Source organism: Podarcis filfolensis, assembly GCF_964270895.1.
Source record: "Podarcis filfolensis genome assembly, chromosome: 17".
Classification (NCBI taxonomy): Eukaryota; Metazoa; Chordata; class Lepidosauria; order Squamata; family Lacertidae; genus Podarcis; species Podarcis filfolensis.
In genome coordinates, this window is record NC_139621.1 from 22,826,639 (window position 1) to 22,850,798 (window position 24,160).

General features: G+C 41.8%; 1 protein-coding gene across 45 annotated transcripts in view; it reads right to left on the reverse strand.

The window, feature by feature from the left end:
• Nucleotides 1-24,160, reverse strand: part of MPDZ (multiple PDZ domain crumbs cell polarity complex component) — a 113,939-nt gene that overhangs the window by 26,771 nt on the left and 63,008 nt on the right. For 18 of the 45 annotated variants that reach the window (XM_083592649.1, XM_083592636.1, XM_083592629.1 and 15 more), the window contains 11 exons: nt 21,272-21,376; nt 19,907-19,999; nt 17,350-17,527; nt 15,720-15,830; nt 7,243-7,405; nt 6,473-6,669; nt 3,994-4,085; nt 3,656-3,746; nt 2,466-2,546; nt 945-1,037; nt 762-836 (listed from right to left, as the gene is read on the reverse strand). In XM_083592649.1, coding sequence (XP_083448775.1) covers nt 762-836; nt 945-1,037; nt 2,466-2,546; nt 3,656-3,746; nt 3,994-4,085; nt 6,473-6,669; nt 7,243-7,405; nt 15,720-15,830; nt 17,350-17,527; nt 19,907-19,999; nt 21,272-21,376 — 1,279 coding nt within the window. Of the gene's footprint in view, nt 1-761; nt 837-944; nt 1,038-2,465; nt 2,547-3,655; nt 3,747-3,993; nt 4,086-6,472; nt 6,670-7,242; nt 7,406-9,049; nt 9,122-11,853; nt 11,956-14,732; nt 14,817-15,719; nt 15,831-17,349; nt 17,528-19,906; nt 20,000-21,271; nt 21,377-24,160 lie in introns of all 45 variants that reach the window. The other 27 variants (XM_083592628.1, XM_083592663.1, XM_083592623.1 and 24 more) reach the window with 5 other exon arrangements.

Here is a 24,160-nt window from a genome sequence, read left to right on the forward strand (position 1 = left end):
CCCCCCCCCCAAAATGAGGGGGCCAGGGGGCCCCAAAGTCAATAGACATTGCCATTCAAATGGTGTGTGTGCTCCATCTTGTAATTGACTATGTGGGGTGCTGCCCCCCATATTTTATTCAAGTCATGGTAGATGCCGCTTCTTTCAACACATAACTTGAGGGGGGTTTATATTTTAAAATGCCCTGTGATCCTCAGGTGAAAAGCAGTGTAGAAATTTAATAAATAATAATGAAATAATAAATTCAGCTGCTTTAAAAAGGGAGCTAGAATCCCTGCTCTCCCCATCCCCTCCAAAGAGCTGATTGCAAGAACTGCAGTTAATATAGGCTAAATACACATGCAACCATCAGTGCTCCATTTATTTTATATATATATATATATATATATATATATATATATATATATATATATATATATTATTCTGCCCTTCCTAACAAAGGACCCCAGGGCAGCAAATAACAAAACAGGATTAAAAACATTTAAATATCCTCACAGCAAAATAATATGCCCCACAAGTCACTTCAACTTCCCAAAAAAGCCAACATAAAGTGCTATCTCGGGTTCAGCACTGCGACAGGAAGGAATGAGAAGGAAGAGAAAAGATTTAGCAACCTTCCTGAAACAGACAGAGCATCCCTGGTCCCGTAGCACCTGACTAAATGCCTAAACAGAATCCTGGTATCTGTATTTTTATGCCCTTAAATGGTTGTATAGAACAGGCATCAGTAAGTCACATGCTGTAAGGAATTCCTCAAATACCTTTTCTATAGGATAGCCCACAACAACTTCATCGTCCACTGCCAGAATCTGATCTCCAACCTTAATTCGGCCATCCTGAAATAAAGATAACAACATTGGGATGGGATGGGGGGGGCAGAAGGTTTCCCCATCTATACACTCATCATCTTCTTCTCTGAATGGGTCACAATTTAACAGCCTTACCTTTCCTGCTGCACCATGCTCTGTTAAGCTCTGAATAACCACACCGTTAAATGTGTCTTCTTCACCAATGGCAATACCTATGCCTCCTTGATCCTAAGAAATACAAAGGGACACCCAGAGTTATAGAAGAATGTCAATCAAAGCTTTCTTAAGTATGAATGCTTGAGGAGTGCTATCTTTGTTAATTTCGTTAAAAGATGGCCCAAATGATCTGCACCACTCGAACACATTGATCAAAACAAGTTCACTCCTCTGAAACTTGTGGCACCGTCCCTGGCAGTTTAAATGTTGCAAGGTGCATATTAAATACTTATTTCAGAAAATACACATTAAAAAAGTGAGACAGAGAGACTGACTGGTGGTGGCATTAAAGCAGGGATTAATGCAGAAAGGACAGAATTATGCAACATATTCAGAGAGACCATGTGCATCTATATGGTTTAGACATTTGTTGCTCTTGAATATCGGCTCTTGAATAAATAGGGGTTTTTTTGTATGCTTGTAATTTGTTTGATTACAGTGGTACCTCTGGTTGTGAATGGGATCCGTTCCAGAGCCCCGTTTGCAACATGAGCAGAATGCAACCTGCATCTGCGATTTGCCGCTTCTGCACATGCGTGTGACATCATTTTGAGCATATGCGCATGCGCGAGCAGCGAAACCTGGAAGTAACCGTAAGTAAGCCGTGGGACGTATCCTGAAAGAACGTAACCTGAACCGAACGTAACAAAAGGTATGACTGTATTTGTTCCTTTTTAAAACACACACACACATTTGTATACCACTTTATACCCGCAGTTCACAACACACACACACACACACACACACACACACACACAGAATAATGTTCCTAGGTAAATCCATGCTTGGCATAAGAGTATGCACTTCATAAAGCAATTCAGTTAAAAATATATTCACTGCAGATAAGTACAGGTATAGAGAAAGGCCCCATTTGTACAAAACAAAAAAGAGTGTTTAGTATTACAAGAACTAGCCTTGAGCACTGAGTTCCACATGCTAAACTGTGGTTAATCTTAATTATAGTTAGTTGAAACAAGGGGCTGAAGCTAGGTTGTTTTAACAAATCCTAGTTACCATTTCCTACAGCTTTTCTAAATCTAGACAATACAGCAATATGTGGTTAATCTAAATTTAAAGTTAAAAAAAAAATCCAAATTCCTCCACACCAGAGGACCGAGAAAGGGAGAGTGAGAGTGTGAGCCCGAGGCCTGCTACAACTCATTTTCATGGTTTAGTTATGTTTTGAATGAAGCCAAACACATTGCTGGATTTTGGGAAGTCTAAGACTATGCACCAGCATAATGACCACATAGATAACCCCATGCGATCCAATATAAAATGGGAAAACACAGGAATTTTGAGAATGAAACTTAGTGTTGATTGTAAGATTGAGAACTGAGACCATTAGAGATATTTGTAGGAAATGGTCCCTTCCCCTTCAGACTAAAGAAATTACAGACAGATTTCTGTTTGGGGCCATTTGCATCAGCATCTACTCACTTTAGGCAATTCCACATTTTTAATATTCTTATATAAACTCAAATCTATAGGAAAAATAGAGCTTGGATCATTCACTTCACCCTGAAAGAAAGAAAGAAAAATATTGTATCAAAATTCATCAATGCAGAAAAACATAACATGCCATGTTCGTTATAGAGGTCACAGAACCAATACATCTAATGACATCCCGGCAACGACCAATTTACGCACATCCAATTGACACGTGACCATGCACACGTAAAAAAAGGTAAAGGTAAGGTAAAGGAGCCCCCGACTGTTAAGTCCAGTCAAAGGCGACTATGGGGTTGCGAAGCTCATCTCGCTTTCAGGCCAAGGGAGCCAGCGTTTGTCCACAGACAGCTTTCCAGGTCATGTGGCCAGCACGACTAAACTGCTTCTGGCACAACGGAACACCGTGATGGAAACCAAAGCACATGGAATCACCGTTTACCTTCCTACTGCAGTGGTACCTATTTATCTATTGGCACTGGTGTGCTTTTGAACTGCTAGGTTGGCAGGAGCTGGGACAGAGCAACGGGAGCTCACTCTGTTGCAGGGATTTAAACTGCCAACCTTCCGACTGGCAAGCCCAAGAGGCTCAGTGGTTTAGACCACAGCGCCACCCGCATCCCTTCATGCGCACGTGCATTGCGGCAAGCTGTACGTGGCAGGGAAAAGGGGCAGGGCAGAACGGGTTTATGTGTGCTTCGCCGTTGCACACAATGACCCAGAATGCAACCCCCACACAAATTGGGGGTCGCCTGTACTAATAGCAATCTCATTTCTCTGTGTGCCAGACCTTATGGAGCCAAAATGTCACTGTCCACATAGGAGATAAGGTATTTGGGGGAGGGGGGAAGAAGCCACTGGGCATGCTCATTGTTCAACAAGCTCTTAACTGGCTACTAGGGACAAAAATGAAAAGCCAGGGTGGGAGGGGCAATGGAGCAGGATATTCTGGAAGCAGCAGTGCTCTGTGCTACAACATTTTGTTTAACGCAAACTTCCCTCCCCACCCCCAATTTCAGATTTATATTAAAGTACCTCTGTTAAAACAAGTCTTGCTAAAATCTACCTTGATCCCTCTTGTTTAGAAGCTATTTACAACATACTGAAGAGTATCCCCTTTTTCCCATCCCTACCATTATCAATTCTATCACATGAAAATAAATATGAAATACAAATTGTACCTCTTCATCCTGAAGTAGCCCAGAAGAGGAAGGTGAAGTCTCTGTTGATTTCCCAGGACAAACGGCCATCTGTTGGACAGCATCTTTGTTTCTATAATATATGGAGCAGAAAGGTTTTTTAAAAAACTCTGCAATACTTTCGATACCTAAAGCACTTGCTTTCTGCTTTTTGAAGGACATACCCACAATAGTGGTAAATCCTGAAAAGCAAATATATCATTCAGGGAAGCTTTTAGCAATGCTTCAAAAGTTGAATTATATGGGGAAAGATACTGTTGAATATGCATTTAGATATTACAAAATGTTAAAAATAGATACAAACATTAGAGATTGCTTACCTGATAAATATGATTTTTACTTTAGAAGGTGCACATTTTATTATTGAAGATGCATTCTGATGAGTCTTTCCATAGAGAACTTGTCCATTTATCTAGATAAATCAGAATGGGATGGATACTTACTTTAATTATGAATACCAGCTTTGTTCCACAGACAAAAGCAAACTTGATTTCTTTGCCACTATTGTTATTAAAACTGCTATTCAACCATTATGGTTGCAATGCACTAATCCTGTATCGCTATGCTACAATTGTTATCTCCTTTTTTAATATATAAAACAGCTGCTGGTTTGTATTTGGCTCTCGACTGGCTGAAATCGTCCTTCATTAGGTTGCAGTGGGCTGGCTGACTTTGGGAACATCATTATCAATTTCCACTAGTGATTGATCACCTCGTGACTCACTGTTTGTCAAATGGAGAAAAAAAGGCATGAAGACAGCAGGTTTAAACAAGCAAGTAAAGGTAAATCAGCCCACTCTAACCAGGTCGTTTTGTAAACAAGAATGGAAATGGAAATAAAATGTATTTTATGCAGTCCCTGGAGTGCACTGAAGTCCCCATTGAACAGAGTAAGATTTGCTTCTGATTAAACATACATGGGATTGTTCTGCATACTGTGTCTAAACAGTGTGCTTAAATCCTCAATAGGAGGCAAGAAACACTTTTGCACAGCTTTTACAGGTGCACCAATCACACCTGTTCCTGGAAAAGGGAGATGTGATCATGTTCACACATGCCTTGGTCACACTGAAGTTTAGTGCAACATACTCTACATGGGGCTACCTTTGAAGAATATTTGGAAGCTTCAGTTGGTTATGACGTGCTCCTGCCTGTCTATTCTGACTAGCGCCCATTGTTTAGAATATGTGACCCCCTATTTGTTCAAGCTCCTAGACCATTTCTGAGCCCAATTCTAAGCATTGGTGATGATTACCCTGAGAGCCCTAAATGGCTTGGTACTGTGATATTTTAAAGAATGTCTTCTGAAAAATCCTGCCTATCCGCTGATGTGTTTTGGAGTGCTGCTGCTCCATGTATTGCTTCTGTCCAAACAATAGCTGTTGGATACACAGGATGAGGCCTTTTCAGTTGTTGCCCATGGACCGTGCCCCCCCCCGACATTTTGATATATAGTTAAAATAGTACCATTTCACTGTGGTTTTGTTGTACAAACTGAATGACACTGCTGGCTCCTGAACACTTGTTTTTCTACCAGTTATTTTTAATGTGTCTCCCAGTTTATGGGGCAGAAAGAGGTGTGTATAAATTTATGGGGCAGAAAGAGGTGTGTATAAATCTTTTGCTTTAAAAAGAATTATATTTCATAAATAAACACACCCACACCTACATAGTTAACCTGCAGTATTTATTTACAACAATACGCGTGATAACCATTGGCCTACCTAGTTTTTAAATAAGGGCTAAACAGAATTGTGGAGGCTAGCTCTATCAGCATTAGCCAAGGTAGCTAAATAAAGTCTCGTGCTCACTATACCTCTGAATATACAGTACAGTGGTACCTCAGGTTACATACGTTTCAGGTTACATACACTTCAGGTTACAGACTCCACTAACCCAGAAATAGTGCTTCAGGTTAAGAACTTTGCTTCAGGATGAGAACAGAAATCGTGCTCTGGTGGCACAGCGGCAGCAGGAGGCCCCATTAGCTAAAGTGGTGCTTCAGGTTAAGAACAGTTTCAGGTTAAGAACGGACCTCCGGAACGAATTAAGTACTTAACCCGAGGTACCACTGTACTGGTGGCAGACAAATTGTAGAGGGGGTAGCTTCCATGCTGATACCCTGTTTGTGAGCTACAAGAGTAATCAGACTGGCCACTGATGGAAACAAAATGGTGGGCTGGATAAATTCTAGATTAAATGTACTATATCTTAGTCCACCTCTTTTTCTATTCTAATCGGTTTATAATTGTGTATCGTCCTTCATCTGAGACTATGAAATCTGAGATGATGTTGGCTACTTCTGTGACATTAGTCCTGGTATAACTTTGGAGACCATGAAAGGAGAAATGGGGTGAGACGTCAGGCAACCAGACGTAACTAAAAACCTAAGGGAAAAGCTTCAGGTTGAATGACAACATACTAGCAGTACAACCCTATATATAAATCCCATTGAGCTCAAAGAGGCTTACTCCCAATTAAGTGGAACAGGACCGCAGTCTTGCTGTTTCATTAAATCATGGCTTTCTTCCTCTCAAAACCATAGCAAAGGTACTTACTTCTCCTGTTTCACAGCATCTATCTATTTCTTCAGTACTAGTATAGTTGGAAAACAATCCTGACCGCAAACATAAAATTTATAACGGGAAGACAGTATGATTGTAAAGAAAGGCAATGCTGATTAAAAGAATGTGCTGTTAATTAAAGGCTGCATTTTGCACCAATAATCGAATGTCCCCACCCCACCCCCGTCCTTAGAGTCAGCATGTTTCATTTTAAGTATAATTACTAGACACTTACTTCCAGTAACTCGTCTGCAATCTGCAGTCTGCCATCTTTTCCAGCTGCTCCATTTGGATCAATTCCCACTACAAAAACGCTCATCTTGGACCGGTCTTTGTTCCCAGCTAGGCTGAGTCCTAAACCAGTCTTCCCTTTCTCCAACTCTATCATGTGCAGATCTCCAGACAGATGCCCATACCGCTGACTGATCTTTCCTAGTCATAAGGAGAGAGAAATTGGGTGGCAAGGGAAGAATTTATCTCCGAAAACTTAAAAAGAACGCAAACTTTGGAAATTCAGCAGTCGTTGTCATAAACCCATAATCTCATGCAGACTGAAACAATTCAAATAGGAATCTATGGTTCTTTTCCAATAAAATTCTCTAACTAGAAGAAAATGCCTCCAGGCACTTCATTTTATCAGAATGGAAGAGTAGAAAATCTCTCCCTCACTGCTCTATACAGTCTGCCTCTCTCTCTGTGTGTACACACACACACACACACACACACACACACACACAACTCCCCCACATATTTGTGTTTTTAAGATGTTTTCTAATAGTAGCAATTATCTCACTTGGACTATAATGGAAAAGACAACCAGAGCTTAATATGCTTGTCCAATATGCAAAAGACAGAATCTGAATTCATACAACAAAATGTACATAGCAAAAAATAATGTTGTTTCCACAAGTTATTCATGCAAGATAAAAAAAAAGGAAGATGACCATCACTTAGTATATGAAGATGTAAACAATTGTGAAAGGTTCTGTCAAGATGCAAACTTACTCCAGCTGTATCCGAACTCATCTTCCTTATCCAGCTCTTCCAGGTATTGGTTGCTGGAACGCTGCAAAACTTCACTGCTCATTCCTGGAGACAGTGAAGGAGGCGGCAGAAGCAGGTTACAAGACGAAGTCTTTTCTGGCTCTGAATCTGACTGGCTAGATGCCTGTGGAGAGTAAGGAAAATACAGCGGCTGGGAACGTGCAGACTGGCACTGGGCAAAGAAAATGCATGAAGTGATGACAAAGAAAGGGCTGGGCCTTTGAAGTTAAAATACTGTGCAATAATAGAACGGAAAGGCAATCGCAGATGGGAAAAAAAACCAGCATGGTAAATGAAGGTTCAAATGCACTTAAAGCAAAGCAGGATAGTTACTAAAAGCCAAATTCAGTGAAGGTTTATGTGCTGGGTGGCCTACATACCAAGGACTTACACAGACGTGAAAGTGTATTTCCAAAACCAAAAACAGTATCATATAAGGAAGGCAGGGAGATAATTTTACTATTCCCAAAGAAAAGTGGCGAGATGTGTTGTTTTGAGGATTCACATAGAAAAGTGCCTTTGTTCAAACGGTGGGGAGGGGGAGAAGAGAAACTCACATGAAGCTTTAGCAATACTAGTTTGGATCCAAAGTTCCCATGTACAGAACTCTGCTCACTGTACATGCCTACTTCTGTGTCCCTGAAGCCCTCTTGAAACAAGCCACAGAGATGGCGGACCTCTCCAGAACACAGCAGAAGTTGGTTTGGGAACCTGCATGAGAGATTGTGGGCATTGTCTCCTCCCCTCTCCTTTGGGAGCTTCCATTCGCCAAAGGGACACTCTGGAAACAACTGTGTGTGTGTGTGCATTTAACTTTATTTCAATACTTAGTGTGTGCATATATAATAACTATATGCACACAGCTTCAGATTTTGTGCGGCTGAATGTTTCCGAACACAACCGAAAACCAAGGCGCGACTTCCGATTGGCTGCAGGAGCTTCCTGCACTCAATTGGAAGCTGCGGAAGACGTTTGGCTTCCAAAAAATGTTCACAAACCGGAACACTCACTTCCAGGTTTGCGGTGTTTGGGAGCCAAAATGCTCGAGTCGCAAGATGTTCCAGAACCAAGGTATGACTGTAAAGAGTCTGGACATTGTTTAGTCTTTTTAAAGAAGCTATTGATCACCTAGAAGAGTTATTTGGCTTCCTAGCTGTAAGATACATATCATCAACAATTTACACACACAACAACAACATCTTAGCCCTCTTGTATGCAGAGGTATGGGCCCTAACTGTGGCAAATGGTTTCACTAAGGTAACATAGGAAGAGACCCTATAAGAGTGAATGGGAGCAAAATGATTGGCTTCGGGAATCTGAACAGGGAGCTCTTAATAAGAACAACGGTGACCTTAATTATGAAGAGTTGGCTCTCCAGGTATTGCTGGAATTCCAGCAATGATACCTGACGGTCAACCAAGCTGCCTGGGGGCTGATGGGAATTGCAGCCTGACAACTTCTGGAGAACCACAGCCCCCCCATCACTACTATAAAAGATGCAGAAATAAATACAAATGTGGCAACTTCCGAATCCTTCACTGTAGTATCCTGTGGGTTTCAGACAACGAATTTGGGAGACAGTAAGTACAGAGAGAGCAGCATCACTCTGAAAGAAGCAGGTACACTTGGAAGAAGCACGTGGTCTTTTGAAATGATCAAGGGGGCAAAATGGGGGGTTGAGGACAGACAGCACACAAGGAGTGCAGTACATACACTGACTACGATAGTTAACTACAAATTAGGACAGTAACCGTGAATTAAAACAAACCTTAAATGGTGTAGGAGCAAAGGGATTACATGGGGAGCAACTGGTGGTAAATCTAATTGGATTCTGCATATCCTATGGTAACAGAAAACAGCAGGCTGTTTATTACAGTATCCTTGGAAGAATGCTACTTTTTGTACTGTACAAGTATTCTTATATAGGGAATGAGTTTTATATAAACTTTATTTTTTTATCACATCAGAATGACTCTACATTTCTTAAAGGGCCTAACATGGCTTATCATTACCAGTCATAGGCCCTATCCAATATGTATTTGCACAGGCCTTGGAGCAAAAAAATCCTTCTTGGGAGAAAATTGACAAAGACAATTCTGCAACCTGAGAACAAACATTTATGCATCAATTCACTTTTGCATGCAGATGTACATGAAGTGAAATGCCATAGCAGCCCCTCCAAAATCTGCTCAAGGGGAACCCCCAACTAGCTTTTGAAGGTGGCTCAGGGGCTGCAGGAGGGAGGAGAGGAAAGGAAGTTTAAGTCCTGTTCTGTGAGCAAAAGTGGCTTCTACTCACAGAACAGCAGTACTGGAGAGAACAGCAGAGAACCCCTTGCCTTTTGTTTGTTTTGAGAATCTAAGCCATGGGTAGGCAAACTAAGGCCTGGGGGCCAGATCTGGCTCAATCGCCTTCTAAATCTGGCCCACAGACGGTCCAGGAATTAGTGTTTTTTTAAATGAGTAGAATGTGTCCTTTTATTTAGAATGCATCTCTGGGTTATTTGTGGGGCATAGGAATTTGTTCATTCCCCCCCTAAAAAAATTTATAGTCCGGCCCCCACAAGGTCTGAGGGACAGTGGACCAGCCCCCTGCTGAAAAAGTTTGCTGACCTCTGACCTAAGCTGTTAGCTTATTAAAAGAAAAGTAAGTTTACTTCTATAGCCCTTACCTATATCACCAAGTAGAGACAGAACGCTTGCATTTAAGCAGTTATGTGGCACCTTGGAGACACAGGAAGGTGCCTTATAGTGAGTGAAACCACTGGTGTCTAGCTCAGTACACTGACTGACAGCAGCTGCCCAGGATTTCAGAAGGTTTTCTTTTCCCTCAGCTCAGCCTAAGAAGCCAGAGACTAGGCAGAGGAACTTCTTGCATCTAAAGCACATGTTCCACCACTAAGCTTCACGACCCCCCCCCCCCATTTTCATGGCAACAAATAACAGATAGCATAAAGTATCTGGGATGGGAACCTAAGGTAGAATTGTAGAATTGTAGAGTTGGAAGGGACCACAATGATCATCTAGTCCAACCATAGCTGTCAAGTGTCCCTTATTTGAAGGGACAGTCCCTTATTCCAGCGCCATGTCCCGCTGTTGTCCCTTATTGATGGATGTCCCTTAAATGTCCCTTAAATGATGTCCCTTAAATTTCAAAGGAAGCAGCTCCTCTCCCTCCCTCCCTGCCAGCCAGGGAGGAGGGAGGCTCCAACTGTGTTGCTTGGCTGTGTTGCTCACCCAATAAGAAGTCTAAGAACGACTGGGGGGGGTGGAGCTTGCATGCCTTGTGTGTGGCTAGTTAATGCAAGCTGAGGGGGGTTTTGAATGCTGGACGCCATTTTGTTGCACGTGCTGCTGCAAACTTTGCAGTGCAAAGCCAGGCCGGGGAGCCATCTTAAGTTGAGGCTGCATAGGCCTTGTGGTGCATGTGATTCAGATTCTATTCAGTTGAACCTCTGGTTACAAAGTTGGTTGGACAGTGTTCTCAAAGCTACCAGCATGAGTTTGACCAGACTGCAGGAGGACAGGAAGACTGGAGTGCCTGGAACAGGTGAGGCTGCAGGTCCCTTATTTTGGCTGCTGGTCCCTTATTTTCAAGGCTGCTGGTCCCTTATTTTCAAGGCTGCTGGTCCCTTATTTTCAAATCTGTAAGTTGACAGCTATGAGTCCAACTCCCTGCAAGACAGGAATACAGGAATATTTTGCCCAGCATGGGGCTTGAACCCACATTCCTGAGATTAAGAGTCTCATTCTCTATCAACTGAGGCATCAATGTTAGTTAGATCTGTAGCCTGAATTCCGTTGCAGACAGCAGTGGGGAGCTGCTATTGACTTTGTCAGGACTGATCACAGAATTGTCCTGTGACTAGGTTCTGGCGGCGGCAATGCAACCAGTGATACAAGAATGCCTCTAGACACAATTCATTTACACACTGACACATGACTATGTCCCACTGATATCAGTACAGCTGGCTCCCAGGTAAGCGATTACAGAACTGCAACCTTAGCTATTTGTGTTCTGTATTTTCCACACCATTCCTTAATATTCCTAATTCACTGGGGGCAGGGTGGAGGGTGGGGGAGGAGAAGAGCCAAACTATTTTTGTTAATATTCTCAAAAAGATTTGGGAATACGGTCATACTGCCAATCAATTTCGCCTCAACAGTGTATACGTGTGTGTGTGTGTGTGTGTGTGTGTGTGTGTGTGTGTTTTAAAATCCTAACCCACACTGATTCATGTAATATTTTACAATGAAGATTTGTAGCTTTAGTGAACAGTTTATCTGTTAAATACAAAGCATGACACACTTGCAGCTTCTGGTCTTTCCACAAGCAACAGGCTGCCTCTCTGTCTTACTATGATTGTGGACCAGCTGGTTCAGTGGTCAAATTAAAGCTTTTTGGGTGACTATGGTGGACCTATCTCTGATAAGGAGAATGCTTTTCCTCCAGTAAGACACTGGTGATGTTTGTTCAAAAAATATCAAATGAGGGAGAGGAGAAGGAGCAGAGAAAGAGAGGAACACATAAATTTTCACTGAGTCCATCACAAATATCCATGCATCATCCAACCTTGTTAGTGTTGAACTGCAGAGGCTCAACAAAAGGGTTAGTGCTGCTGAAGGCAGGAGGCTTACTGAAAGGGTTGTACTGCAGGTAAGACATAGGGAGGTTCTACGAGAAAAACAGAAAGGGGCTTGCTAACCAAAAGGCAAATACATTAGGGCACTTCCACACAAACATGACCATCCATTGGCCAACATCAAATCCAAAGGGTCAGCAAACTAAAAATCCTGTGGGCCGGATCTGGCCCAATTGCCCTCTGGATCCGGCCCGCAAATGGTTCTGCAACCACCACTTGGATCGGCGCGATTGCCATTTTTTTTCCCAATTTTTTTGGGCACCATTATTTGGGTGGTTTTTCCCCTCCCTCCCTCACCGTGGTGGCGTCTCCTCCCTCCTCCCTCCCCCTGGCTTCTCCCCACCCTGCGGAGGAAGGGGGCTGGGCTTTGATAGGAAGCCTCGCCACCCGCCTGCCAGCTTCTCCCCATGGGCTGGAGTTTGGTGCACCTGCTGGCCTTGTGCCTGGCACCCAGGAAAGCTGGCCCGAAAGGAGAGGCATGGTCACCACCACTGGCTCCCAACCGCAGGCAGAGCAGCGGCGGAGGTAGGCAGGGGGAGGGGAGGGGCTGGGGGAGGGGGGAGAGAGAAGCCCCCTCTGCAGTCCGCAGCCACTAGGTCTGGGGGACGGTGAACTAGCGCCCTCCCCAAAAAAGTTTGCTGACCCCTGATCAAATCCATGTGCGAAAATGGTGGTCATGGATCAAATACCACAGAGTGATTGCAAAGAGTTTCAGACACAATGTGTTTCAATGACAACTCACACATTCCAGCTGAGAATCACTGATGAATAAGGATGTTGAGTGTTGCACCTGCATCCATGTTTGTACCACCCTTTATGCATGAGACCTCTCCATGGTTTTAAGCATCTCAAAAAGGAACAGGACTCCACCAAGATTGTTCCAAATATCCCTTCATTATCATTGCAAGTCCAAATTAGAAAAGCAGGTGCACACATCCATAATTTATATTAGTGCAGTGGGGGGGGGCGAGTTGCCTGTTAGTGCAACCACATCACTAGCTGTGATCCAGCAAAGGTAGCTTGAAAACAATATAAACATATGCCTGGCACAAAGCTGCCTGATGGATAAGGGATTAAGAGGAGGACCTCATGGTTACCGCCAAACCACAGTTTTCAGCCATAGCTGGAAGTAGGTTGGAAGCTGTGGTCTTACATAACCATGATTAGCACCGCTATAGAGGTTGTCCTATGCAGGGTGAATAAAAATCAATGATTTTATATATATATAGGATTTTTTTTATTTAAATCAGATTTTTAAAAATAAAATGCCTTTGAATAAACCTTTCTAAATATAGTTTTCTATTTAAGTTACATTATAGTCTAAAGGCTATTCATCAGGAAATAAGGATTTTTTAAAAGTTTTTCCTGCGTGCTAAAACTCAGTCTAAGGTTTTGTGTGGTTTTTTATAAAAAAAGTTTAACCACATCAGTTAACAAACATGGATACATATTCTATAACGTTATTGTTTTAGTTAAATAAATTGTTTAAATTGTTATGAAGGAAATGATTGTTTTTCACCTTCCAATAAAGCACAGCAGAGAAGTTGTCCAAATATAAACAGTTAACTTATCAAACCTCACAATAATTTCATAATTATCCGTCTACATATTTCTAATAGTAAAACCAAATCAGTAATTTCTGATATACGTAACTGTAAAAACTGCTCTGAAAATAGATTATTCCAAAAATGAAACCTTCATCTGGTTGTAAATATTAAGATTATACCAGCTAGAGTGAGTCTTTCTGTAAAAAAAAATAATGATTTAAATCAAGTCTTACTGACTAGTTTTAATCAAGTCTTACTGACTCTGTTTTAAATCAAATCCACCCTGGTCCTATGTCATCGTTAGCTCAGACACTGAACACAAGGGGAAATTTCCATGCAAGATGTGATGAAGAAGGAGTGCACAACACAAGGGCAACAGATAATGAAAGCTTCAAAGCCCACGGGGCATTCCCAATCTCCTACCAAATCCTATGCCTGCTTATTTGGAAGTACGGTAAATTCCACTCAACTCAGTGGGACTTACTTTTAAATAAAAAAGGACAGGATCAGAATGCACAACTGTTGCCACTGTTGTTACAATTTACAAGGCGAAAATATTACAGCAACAGACAATAAATTACCATATTTTTCCATGTACAACACGCCCCCATGTATAAGACACCCCCTATTTTTAGGGACTCCAATTTAAGAAATTCCCACCCTTCACTATCCATGTATAAGAAGACCCACAGTTTTTCACATAATTTTAAAGTAAAAAAATCTAGTCTTATACACGGAAAAGTATGGTATATACTTTAAATATTGATAAAAACATAGTGGTAAGCAGAATCTGAAAAGGCTTGTCAACGCGACTCCCATCCTTTGCAAATAAGTTACCGGGGGAAAATGCACAACGGAATACTTAACTTATTAAACAAGCAAGTTAAGAGTTGTTTCAAAATAATATATATAACTGGCTACAGTAATCATTCATATCCCCTAGGTAACACTTACCCATTTCCCACCCACAACATGCACTGGTGGAATGTGTTAAATTGCTGGATACTTTTTTTTCTTAACAAAGCTGTAGTAAAAGGTAACTCTCATTATAGGACCCGGTTAGTTCTGTGGATTACTGTCTGTGACCAAAGACTGGAAATCCCCTTATAGGATCTTGCTCTAAAAACACAACGGCGGTTTTCAAACGAAGAGCACAAACTAGAAGCGCTGCTTTTCTCCATGCCACAGCAAATGCACAAGCCTCAAATAGCGTTTTGCACACAATCACCAATATTCTGCAAAGCTACTCCATGCGAATTTACCTGCGACGACTGGTGGTAAAATGGATTATTAGGTTTCTGCCCGCTGGGAGCAGAGGACGATACAGAGCTATAGAGAGATTCTGGCTGGGAAACAAAAAGTATGTGAAACAGCTTGTAAATCAAGACATGCAGCTTACAGCGAATCTACAAGGAGGAAGTGTCGTTACAAACAATGCAAGCTACTATATTAAAACTATTTTGCAGGTGTTTGTGTCGCCCATGCAGCGCAAGTTACTGAAAGTGTGAAGTGAAGCAAAACGAAACAGGTCCCTCTGCATACTTGAACGGTGCATCTGCACAGGAAGTTTTCGTCCCTCCTGGTTAATGCTTTACAAGCGTTGAAACGAAAAGGAGCATTTGGGTGCAAAGGGCGTTTGCAACTATTCTGCCCCATGCAGATTGTGCAGGCCATGCACAGCCCACAGCTGTCTCCAGCTGCCATGTTTGACGAGCATGTAATCAAGATGGGATATACACAGGTGCTCTGGGGCAGGAAGGTCTCAGCTGCACTGAATGAGCAGTCTCATAATCTCAACAACTGCTTGGTGTGGAAGAGCTGTTAGAACAGCATTTCTCAAACTTGGGCCTCCAGCTGCTTTTGAACTACAATCCCCATCATCCTCAACTGCTGGTCCTGCTAGCTAGGGGTGGTGGAAGTTGTAGTAAAAAAACAGCTGCAGATCCAAGTTTAGGAAACCCTGTCTTCAAACTTTTCCACAGTGCCTAACGAAATGTACATATATATTTTTGGTTGCCACCACTCGCTTTGATCCAGAAACCTGCACTGTCTTACAAATCCATTCTAAAGTAGACTTTCAAGGATTGGTTTTTTGTTTAGTTTGCATGTGTGTGCTAATCACAACCACTATGAATCCTACCCTTAGCTTTGTGGAAATGTCCTCCCCAAAATAACATAGCCTTGGATGTTTAATTTCTCCCTGCATATTTTGGTTCTGCAAATCTTTCTTTCACAGTTCATATGCTTACCCTTGGTCTGTTTATAATGCTTTGTACCATAAAGACTACTGGATTGCCTGCTCTTCGTATGGCTTCCACAGCTTGTTCGTGGCTTGCATCTCTGAGGTTAATTCCATCCACCTGAAATCGTAAGGCCTAAGCTTAACACAATGGTACACGCAGCTAGAAAAATAATAACGCAGCAACTTCTAGAAAATGTATTTCACTTCTCTTTGTCATGGTGAAAACATAACAAGCAAACAAGCAAAAAACTAGGGGCAGGCTTTTCTGACATCAGGACTTCAGGATAGTGCAGTGTTAAGGAGACCGAGCTGCAAATGAGGAGCCCGTAGTTCAAATCTTGTTCCAGTCATGAGCTTTAACCTTAAGCAAAGCGCTTTATCCAAGCCTGAGTACTGTCTTTTGCAATATGAGGGCAATAATCCTGACCTACCTTACAGGGCTGCTGCAAGGATATTGAGACAAATGTATGTGAATCATTGAGAAAACTCAGGACTCAGATACACTCATCAACTATATCATTATAACTGCATTATAAACATGTGACACCAGATGGCGTTGTAGAGCCGTGATCTATCCCTAGTGGGGTTTTACATTAACAGTTTTTATAACACATTTTTCTGCAACACGTTTTTTTAATGTGTATAGATCCAGCCTCAAATTCAATGTATTATCAGTCCACAGCAGACAAATCACCTGTGTATGTCAATTTACATGTGTACTTATTTCTTTTTTAAAAAAAGAGAAGTCTCAGGATGGGTCATAATTTGAAAGCAGCGAACAGAATTTCTAAAACGCTTCTGCAAATAAAAATTTTAAAAATCGTATTTCCAAAGCAAGATTGTGTTTACATGCTTCATTGAGTTGCTGCAAGGCTCAATTAACATGCGTATAAAGTACAACCTTCATTTTAAAGGGAGGGGGAAGGAAGGGAAAAGGTGAGACATTTAGACTCCCCCAAGAGCTGCAAAATGCAGTTTTTCCAAGGAAGGCTAAGGCTTAGCACTTCCTGAAAGGAGGCTTCCAGTTGTGCAGATGTCTAAGAAAATGAGGTTATAATATTAGTGTTAGTAAGTTAATTCGGGTTTTCAGTCACTATTGAAGCTGGAAGCCAAGGTATAGCATGCTAGTGGTTAGTTGCAATTTTAACATTAGAAGTCTCATGGGAGGAGCTCTTTTTACCGCTTTAGTTCTTATGAGACGACTGAGAATTAAACCATCCACTATAAAGCACGGAGAGATGGGCAACCGTTAAGAGTTTGTAAACTTCCAGAAGTGGAAACCATGGTGCTTGCAGGACACAAACCATGGGTACCAGAACGAAATACTTAATTCAAATGTACAGTAGAAATCATTTCATAGAATCATAGAGAAGCAATCACCAGAGCCATCTAGCTCAACGCCCTGCAACGCAGGAATCTTTTGCTCGATGTGAGGACTCAGACTCATGACCTGAGATTAAGAGTCTCGTGCTCTACCAATTGAGCCCAACAGATCTAGTTCAGTCATGCCAGAAGCTGCTTACAACATGCATTCTACTTCTGGAAGTCAATCTTCTTAGAACAACCAGCAATCCCATTACATGTGTGTAAGGAGGTTGGGGGCTTTAACTGTGGGAAAGTGGAGAGCGATCTACTACCTCCACTATTCTATCTCCTGTTTTCAAGGTTCCGTTTTTGCCAGCAGGGCTGTCTTCAAGAATGTGTTTGATGAAGATTCCTCTCATGACTTCGCCGCTGCTCAGTCGGCTTCCCATTCCTCGTCCACCGACAATGCTGATTCCCAGTGACTTGCTGGGTTCTCTCCAGAGTTCAACCCTATAATTATAAATATGTTAAGAAATGCAGTGCATCTACATTACAAGTCTGCGACTTTTACAAATTGCATCTCAGCGTGCTTGAACTTAGGGCTGAAAAGACTCTTTGTCACTTTCGGTTATTATTCAGGATTGTGCCATTTTGAGTCAAGGGGAGAATGTTTCATTAACAAGAAAACAAATATGGGCAAAATCAGAAACTGTTCATTCAAGCGCTTCACAATGCAATCATCAAGGAGAGAGCTGGGCTTTTGTTTCTTGTAACAACAGGGCTGAAAGGCATGTCTCGCGCAACCTTACTAAGATTTAAGCAACAACAACAACAACAACAAATTCCACTGACAGTTTCTCTTTCTTTCTTTCTTTCTTTCTTTCTTTCTTTCTTTCTTTCTTTTTATGTATCGGCCTTCATTAAAAGATCCCAGGGTAGTTCACAGAATAAAATACAAAATAAAAGTAAAGGAAAAGGGTCCCATTAGGTCCAGTCGTGACCGACTCTGGGGTTGCGCGCTCATCTCACTCTATAGGTCAAGGGAGCCGGCGTTTGTCCGCAGACAGCTTCCGGGTCATGTGGCCAGCATGACTAAGCCTCTTCTGGCAAACCAGAGCAGTGCACAGAAACGCTGTTTACCTTCCTGCCGGAGTGGTACCTATTTATCTACTTGCACATGATGTGCTTTCGAACTGCTAGGTTGGCAGGAGCAGAGACCGAGCAACGGGAGCTCACGCCATCACGGGGATTCGAACTGCTGATCTTCTGATCGGCAAGTCCTAGGCTCTGTGGTTTAATCCACAGCGCCACCCGCGTCCCTCCAAAATGCAAGATAAAATGCAGTAAATAATTAAACCAAAACAATAAAACAGCTAAAGGCCTGGTTGAAGAGGAACATTTTTGCCTGGCGCCTAAAAATATATAATGAAGGCACCAGGCAAACCTCCTTGGGGAGAGCATTCCACAAACGGGGAGCCACTACAGAGAAGGCCTACTCTCATGCTGCTACCCTCTGGATTTCACGTGGAGGAAGCACACAAAAAAAGCATTGACAGCATAATATAGAATTGTGCTCACACAGTGGTTACTCCCAGGGGTGACAAACAGGTGCCTGATTGCTGCCTCCTCTTCCTCCTATGGTGTCAGTGATGGCAGGTGGTAACAGGGCCAGATTTAGGTTTGATGAGGCCCTAAGCTACTGAAGGTAATGGGACCCTTTATATGTCCGGTTGTCCTTTGTCAACAACAAATTGTTGCTGTTTCTTGTGTTGAATATATCTATATGGTAATTTATGGACCTAATAGGTCCATACACAACACAAAACACTATTGCTGTATGTAGGTTTTATTTTATTTGTTTTTTATCTTATATTTTGGAAATGTACATCCAGGTGTTTCTTTTCATTTATTTTTTTTTGGGGGCCCCCAAGAGAGTGGGGCCCTAAGCTATAGCTTGTTTAGTTTATATGTAAATCCATCACTGCTAATATTACACAAGTTAAGAGCTCTGTGGAGAACTATCAAAGATCAATCTAGGGATTCAAGAGGTCAGGCACAGATGTAATTCTGCCTGCCTGCCTCTGATGATGATCAGGCACACCTCTACAGCTCCAGATCTCCTCCCACCTTGCCTAAGGATTTCTCCTTTGCTCCTTTCGATTCATAGGAAGCCCTTTCGATTCCAAAGCCGAGGGCTGCATCCAGCAATGCCATTCAACTTACACAACAGACTTCTGCTTGTGCAATGAAACCTTTCCGCTCCTGTCCTCTTCCTTGCAGTCCCTGGAGCACCCTCAAAATCTGCTCCAGAAGGTTTGAGGACACTCTGTTGCAGATTCTGGTGGTGAATGAGGAAATGAAAGGAATGGGGGGGGGTGTCCCACTGCACGAGTGGTGTGTCGGAAACAAGCCTAAGTATGGCGGTCATTCATACGTAATTATTACAGTTGGCACCAACTAGAATTTCCAGCCAAGGCTAGAAGCACTCCCAGTTCTCCTGACTACGATTCAATAAACTGCACAAGAAAGGAAACTATCCAAATGACCCAAATTCCATGTCCACGTCTTCTTTGTTTGGCGATCACTTGTAGCCAAGTAAAATTGTCTTCCATGAACACGGTCTTAACAGTGAGTCCGTAAGTGACTGTGGAGGCTAATTCTGGATCCACACGTCTTTCCATAGGTGGGGCATAGTTTTCAAGGCAAGAGTTGATCACGGTGAAGATTTGGTAAACATGCCTTGTGAATTAACTAAGATATCAATTTATCCTGATTTCCAGTTATCCAGGCATTCTGGCTGTGCCCCCAAATCAATAAAATGTGAGAAACTGGACATTGAACCAGAATAAACTGCTAAGAGGGTTATCTGAGTAGCAGAAACACACATACCTCCTTGGTTGGTTCCAGTTACTGTAGCCTGCATTCTGAAGTTCACTTTCTTCTCCTTCACCTTCTTCCCGTTCTGGTAGTTCTGGAATTTCTCTGGTAATAAACAAGGGCATGTACAGCATGCTTTAGTAACCTACAAATAGCATCTCTCATCGTCCTGAAGTATTGAAGACTGAGGGTCATAACCAATGTTAATTGTACTCAGCGTAGACCCACTGAAATTAATCGGTGTGACTAACTCGAGTCCATCCATTTCAATGGGTCTACTCAGAATATAACTTAACTGAATACAATCCAGGATTATAGCCTTGCTCCACATTTTTTAAAAAATCAAACAATCTAAAGCGTTTTCCCCAGTCAAGCAGACTAGAAATGGATACAATTTCCAGTTACATTGTTTTTTGAACTCTTGGGGCTTTTGGGGGATAAAAAAAAAAATACAACCTTGCAAGCACACTGAGAAAATAAAAATACAACAAAGGGCACAAGAATAGGAAGAAGGTTAAGAAATGTATAGGAAATGGGGGTGATTCTATATTCTGTATATCAATCGAGATCCAAAAACTGCAGGTACTATTTTATATCTACATATGGACTCCTTCCCCTCCTCACATCCCTGGTATTCCAGAATAGCACTGCATGACACACAACAGCCTTCCATTTGAAGACAATACCAGTTGGAGAAGACGGTTCACAAAGTCACATTGACAATTTCATTCAAAACTGGTATCCATTCATAGCTTATGCCAACCCAAATCCAATCTGTGAACATATTGCTAAATATCATAAGTCCTTCTTGTAATTTCACAATTCCTCTGGAAAATCCTATTCTCATTTGTAGGAAAAGTCACTGGTGGAGGTTAAGAATGGGGGTGGGGGAAAGGAAGGCAGAATGACGACTAGTCAATTAACTGTTATTTTCTCTTCCGGGGGGGGGGGACCATGATTTATTATGCTGTAAATGAGTGTTGGGGCTGGTCCCTCCTCCCATCATGCTCTGCCTTCACTGTGACAATCCTGGCTTATATCAAGAACAGTTCCCCATGAAGCCCACACCAGTAACTCTGGTTTAGTACAGACCAAAATCTTTGCACAATGTACAAGCCAAAATCTTTGCACAATGGTGAACAACTTTTCTGAAGCAAATCATTGGCTAGCCTGAGTATTTCTTTGTCTGTGCTTTTAAAAAACCACAACCACCATATTATCGTCCGGAGTAAACAGACGCCAGACATTTGCCTATCGTTTTTTAGTAGAAGTGTTTTGCTCCAGCAAGCATGGAGGTAGAATTTTCATGCTATTAGCATATGTATGTGTAAACAGAGGTGAAGGAAAGGATTATAGCAATATGGTGTAGTAGATTACCTGACAACATGCGAAGGAAAAACATCTAGTGGCATTCTTCCTTCTAGCTGCTGCCCTAAGCTGGCCTGGTACTCTTCAAACTGCTCTGCTGGCACATAGGTAATGCTGCAATATGAAACATAAAAATAAAACCTAAAATGCTGCAGGTGTCTGAGGAATAGCTTAGTAACAAGCAGTCAAGATTTTAAGGCCTTCTCCAGCCGCACTACTTGGTTCTTGAGCCAAAAGTCTCTCTTTGAATTAATGGGGTGTGCAACAATTCAAAACAAGAGCACGATACCAAGATCTAGGCCATGACTCAGAACTGTTCTTCTTATTGGATGACCTAGAAATAACAATGAATGATACATGCTGGGCTCTAAAACTGGTGAAAATGCTAAAAGCATGACAGTTAATATTCAGAGGTGTGGTGACAGAAACACGTGGATCCAGTGTTTACTTTCAGGAGCTGCTTCTCTCTGGGTTGCCACCAATAATAGTTTTATGTTGGAGAAAAGCACTTCCTCTCACAGTACTCACTAATTCTCCCTAAGTATTGCAGCCCACCCGTCTGCTAAAAAGAAACTGCTCCTGAAGGTTAGAAGGTTCTCTGGAACAGCAGGGAACATGGCACAGAGGGCTGTAGCACATCTTTGTGTGCGCAGTGGTAGGAGTTTGAAAATTGTGTTGCCTTGCATGATTGGAAGCAGTTTCTACTAGTGCAAAACTGCCACTAGCTACACACATCCCCTTTCATATCAATTGATATATCCTTCCTCTGGGTACCATTTTCCTTCCTCTGAGATTAGGTGGTTTGGGACTCAAAGCAGGATAGTCTTAGCAAGGGCACCACAATTTTAGAGCAGTCTCTCCAAGAAGGTTCTGCACACACAACAGGAAGGATGAAAGTGGCTAATGCTGCGGAGGTTTTTTGTCATTTTAATGTTTGGAATATTCATAATTGGCTTGTTTTTGCTTTATTCCTTATACATTACTGCCTCATTACTGTTCCCCACTGCCAATCAATATATCAACCGTATCAACTTGACTGCGAAGAAATTACCCCTGCTGTTTGCAGACATCCATTCTGGCTAAAATGCCGCCTTGATGTTTTGAAGGTTATCCCTTTAAAGTGCTCATTTTAGAGAGAAATAAGTAGTAGTGGTCAGAAAGTCTGGAGAGATGGTGGTATTTATGGAGGTAACATGATTCTTTTAAACTGTTAAATGCAACAAAAACACGATTTTGACTCGGGGGAAAAAGTGAATAAAGCTATGGTAACGTTAGAGATGAAAATGGTATCACATTGATAAATAAATCACATGGATAAATAAATAAAAAATCTAGCACTATAGAGAGAGATTCCAGAGCAGGGGAAACTTCATTCATACATTCAACAAAAAAATTTCAACAGATGTCACAACTTCAGATCTTTAGATTAGATGGAAAATGAGAGTAGAATTGGGTAGTTGTACAACATTCTTTTTGGTTGAAAGACAATTTAGGAAGAAGAAAATGATAAAAGGAGAGATGGCTCATAAGCCCATCCACTTTAGATTCCATAACTGGCAGGAAAGGCTGAAAAACTGAAGCTGGAAAGGACTAAACTGACTATACATCAGCTCAGCACTCAGAAAGTAAGGAAAAATAAATAAATGAATGAATCATATCCTGCGCTAAATAAAGTCAGAGGACAGGGGGTGTAAACGTGAGGCAGCATGCAATACTAAAAGGAATCAACTGCATGCTTGATTCTATAGCCACACAAAAAAAGCCTTCTGTACATACTATGATAGGAAATATACCAAATAAAGAAATCTGTGATCACATTCAGGACAATTTACAGTACAGTCAACAGGCTTGGCAACTAGAGTCTTTTGGTTACACAGTGGAGAGAGTAAAACATTAGTGTCACAGAAAATATGACAGTGAGATTAATCCAGATATCAGTACATCCATGATTGTATCAGTAACTAGCACCTTGGGAAAGAGTGTTCAGGTATCTTTACTAGTGTTGCGATACACAGTTGTATAGCAACGCTGAAAAGCCACAATATATAATCAGATTGAATGCATAAATGCAGTGAGAAGGAGCACAGTCCTGTGCTATAACAATTGCTGAAGTGTGCTTTGCAAAACCAAGACATTACGACTGTAATCCTATATACACAATTACCTAGGAATATGTCCTACTGAATTCAAAGGGACTTAACTTCTGAATGCACATGAACTGAATTATGCTACATATTGCATGTATCAAACCACTCTCTATGCCTATCAGAATAGGAAAGACTCCGAGCAATGATTCTGTATTTCCCTGCCAATACATCATCACAAGAAGAGGAACAAGGATGCACTGGGAATCCCAGATGAAGCTGTGTCACAGATGACTAGAAAAGCATCATTGTTTTTCAGAAAGCAAAATCCTATACCTGAGTCCTGACTGGGCAAAGTGGAATGTAGGGGGCTGAAACTAAAAGCAGTACAGGCAAACCCCAATTTGCACAGGGGTTGCATCCCGGGTCATTGCACGCTTGTGTGAAATCGTGTGCGATTCAAACACCCCGTTCTGCCACTGCCCCACCCGTTTCACACCTTGAGTGACATCTTTTATGACATTTCCATGTCACTTCCAGGTTCTGCCCTGTGCACGTGTGTGCGATCACACACAAATCTGTCACACCAAAAACGGGGGTTGTCTGTACTAATGCAGCTATCCAGCAGTTGAAAAGAGAATAAATTACACTTAAATACCCCCCCCCCTGAAACTATGTGAATAAATATATGCATGTTTAACTTTTTAAGCATAGGATGAAACGTGTCTTCTGTTTTAGTCCAGAAAAATACTCTGCCCCGTGCCACTGGTTAATACTTGTCAGTTGGCAGGCTGACTTGTCTAGTAAAGGAAAC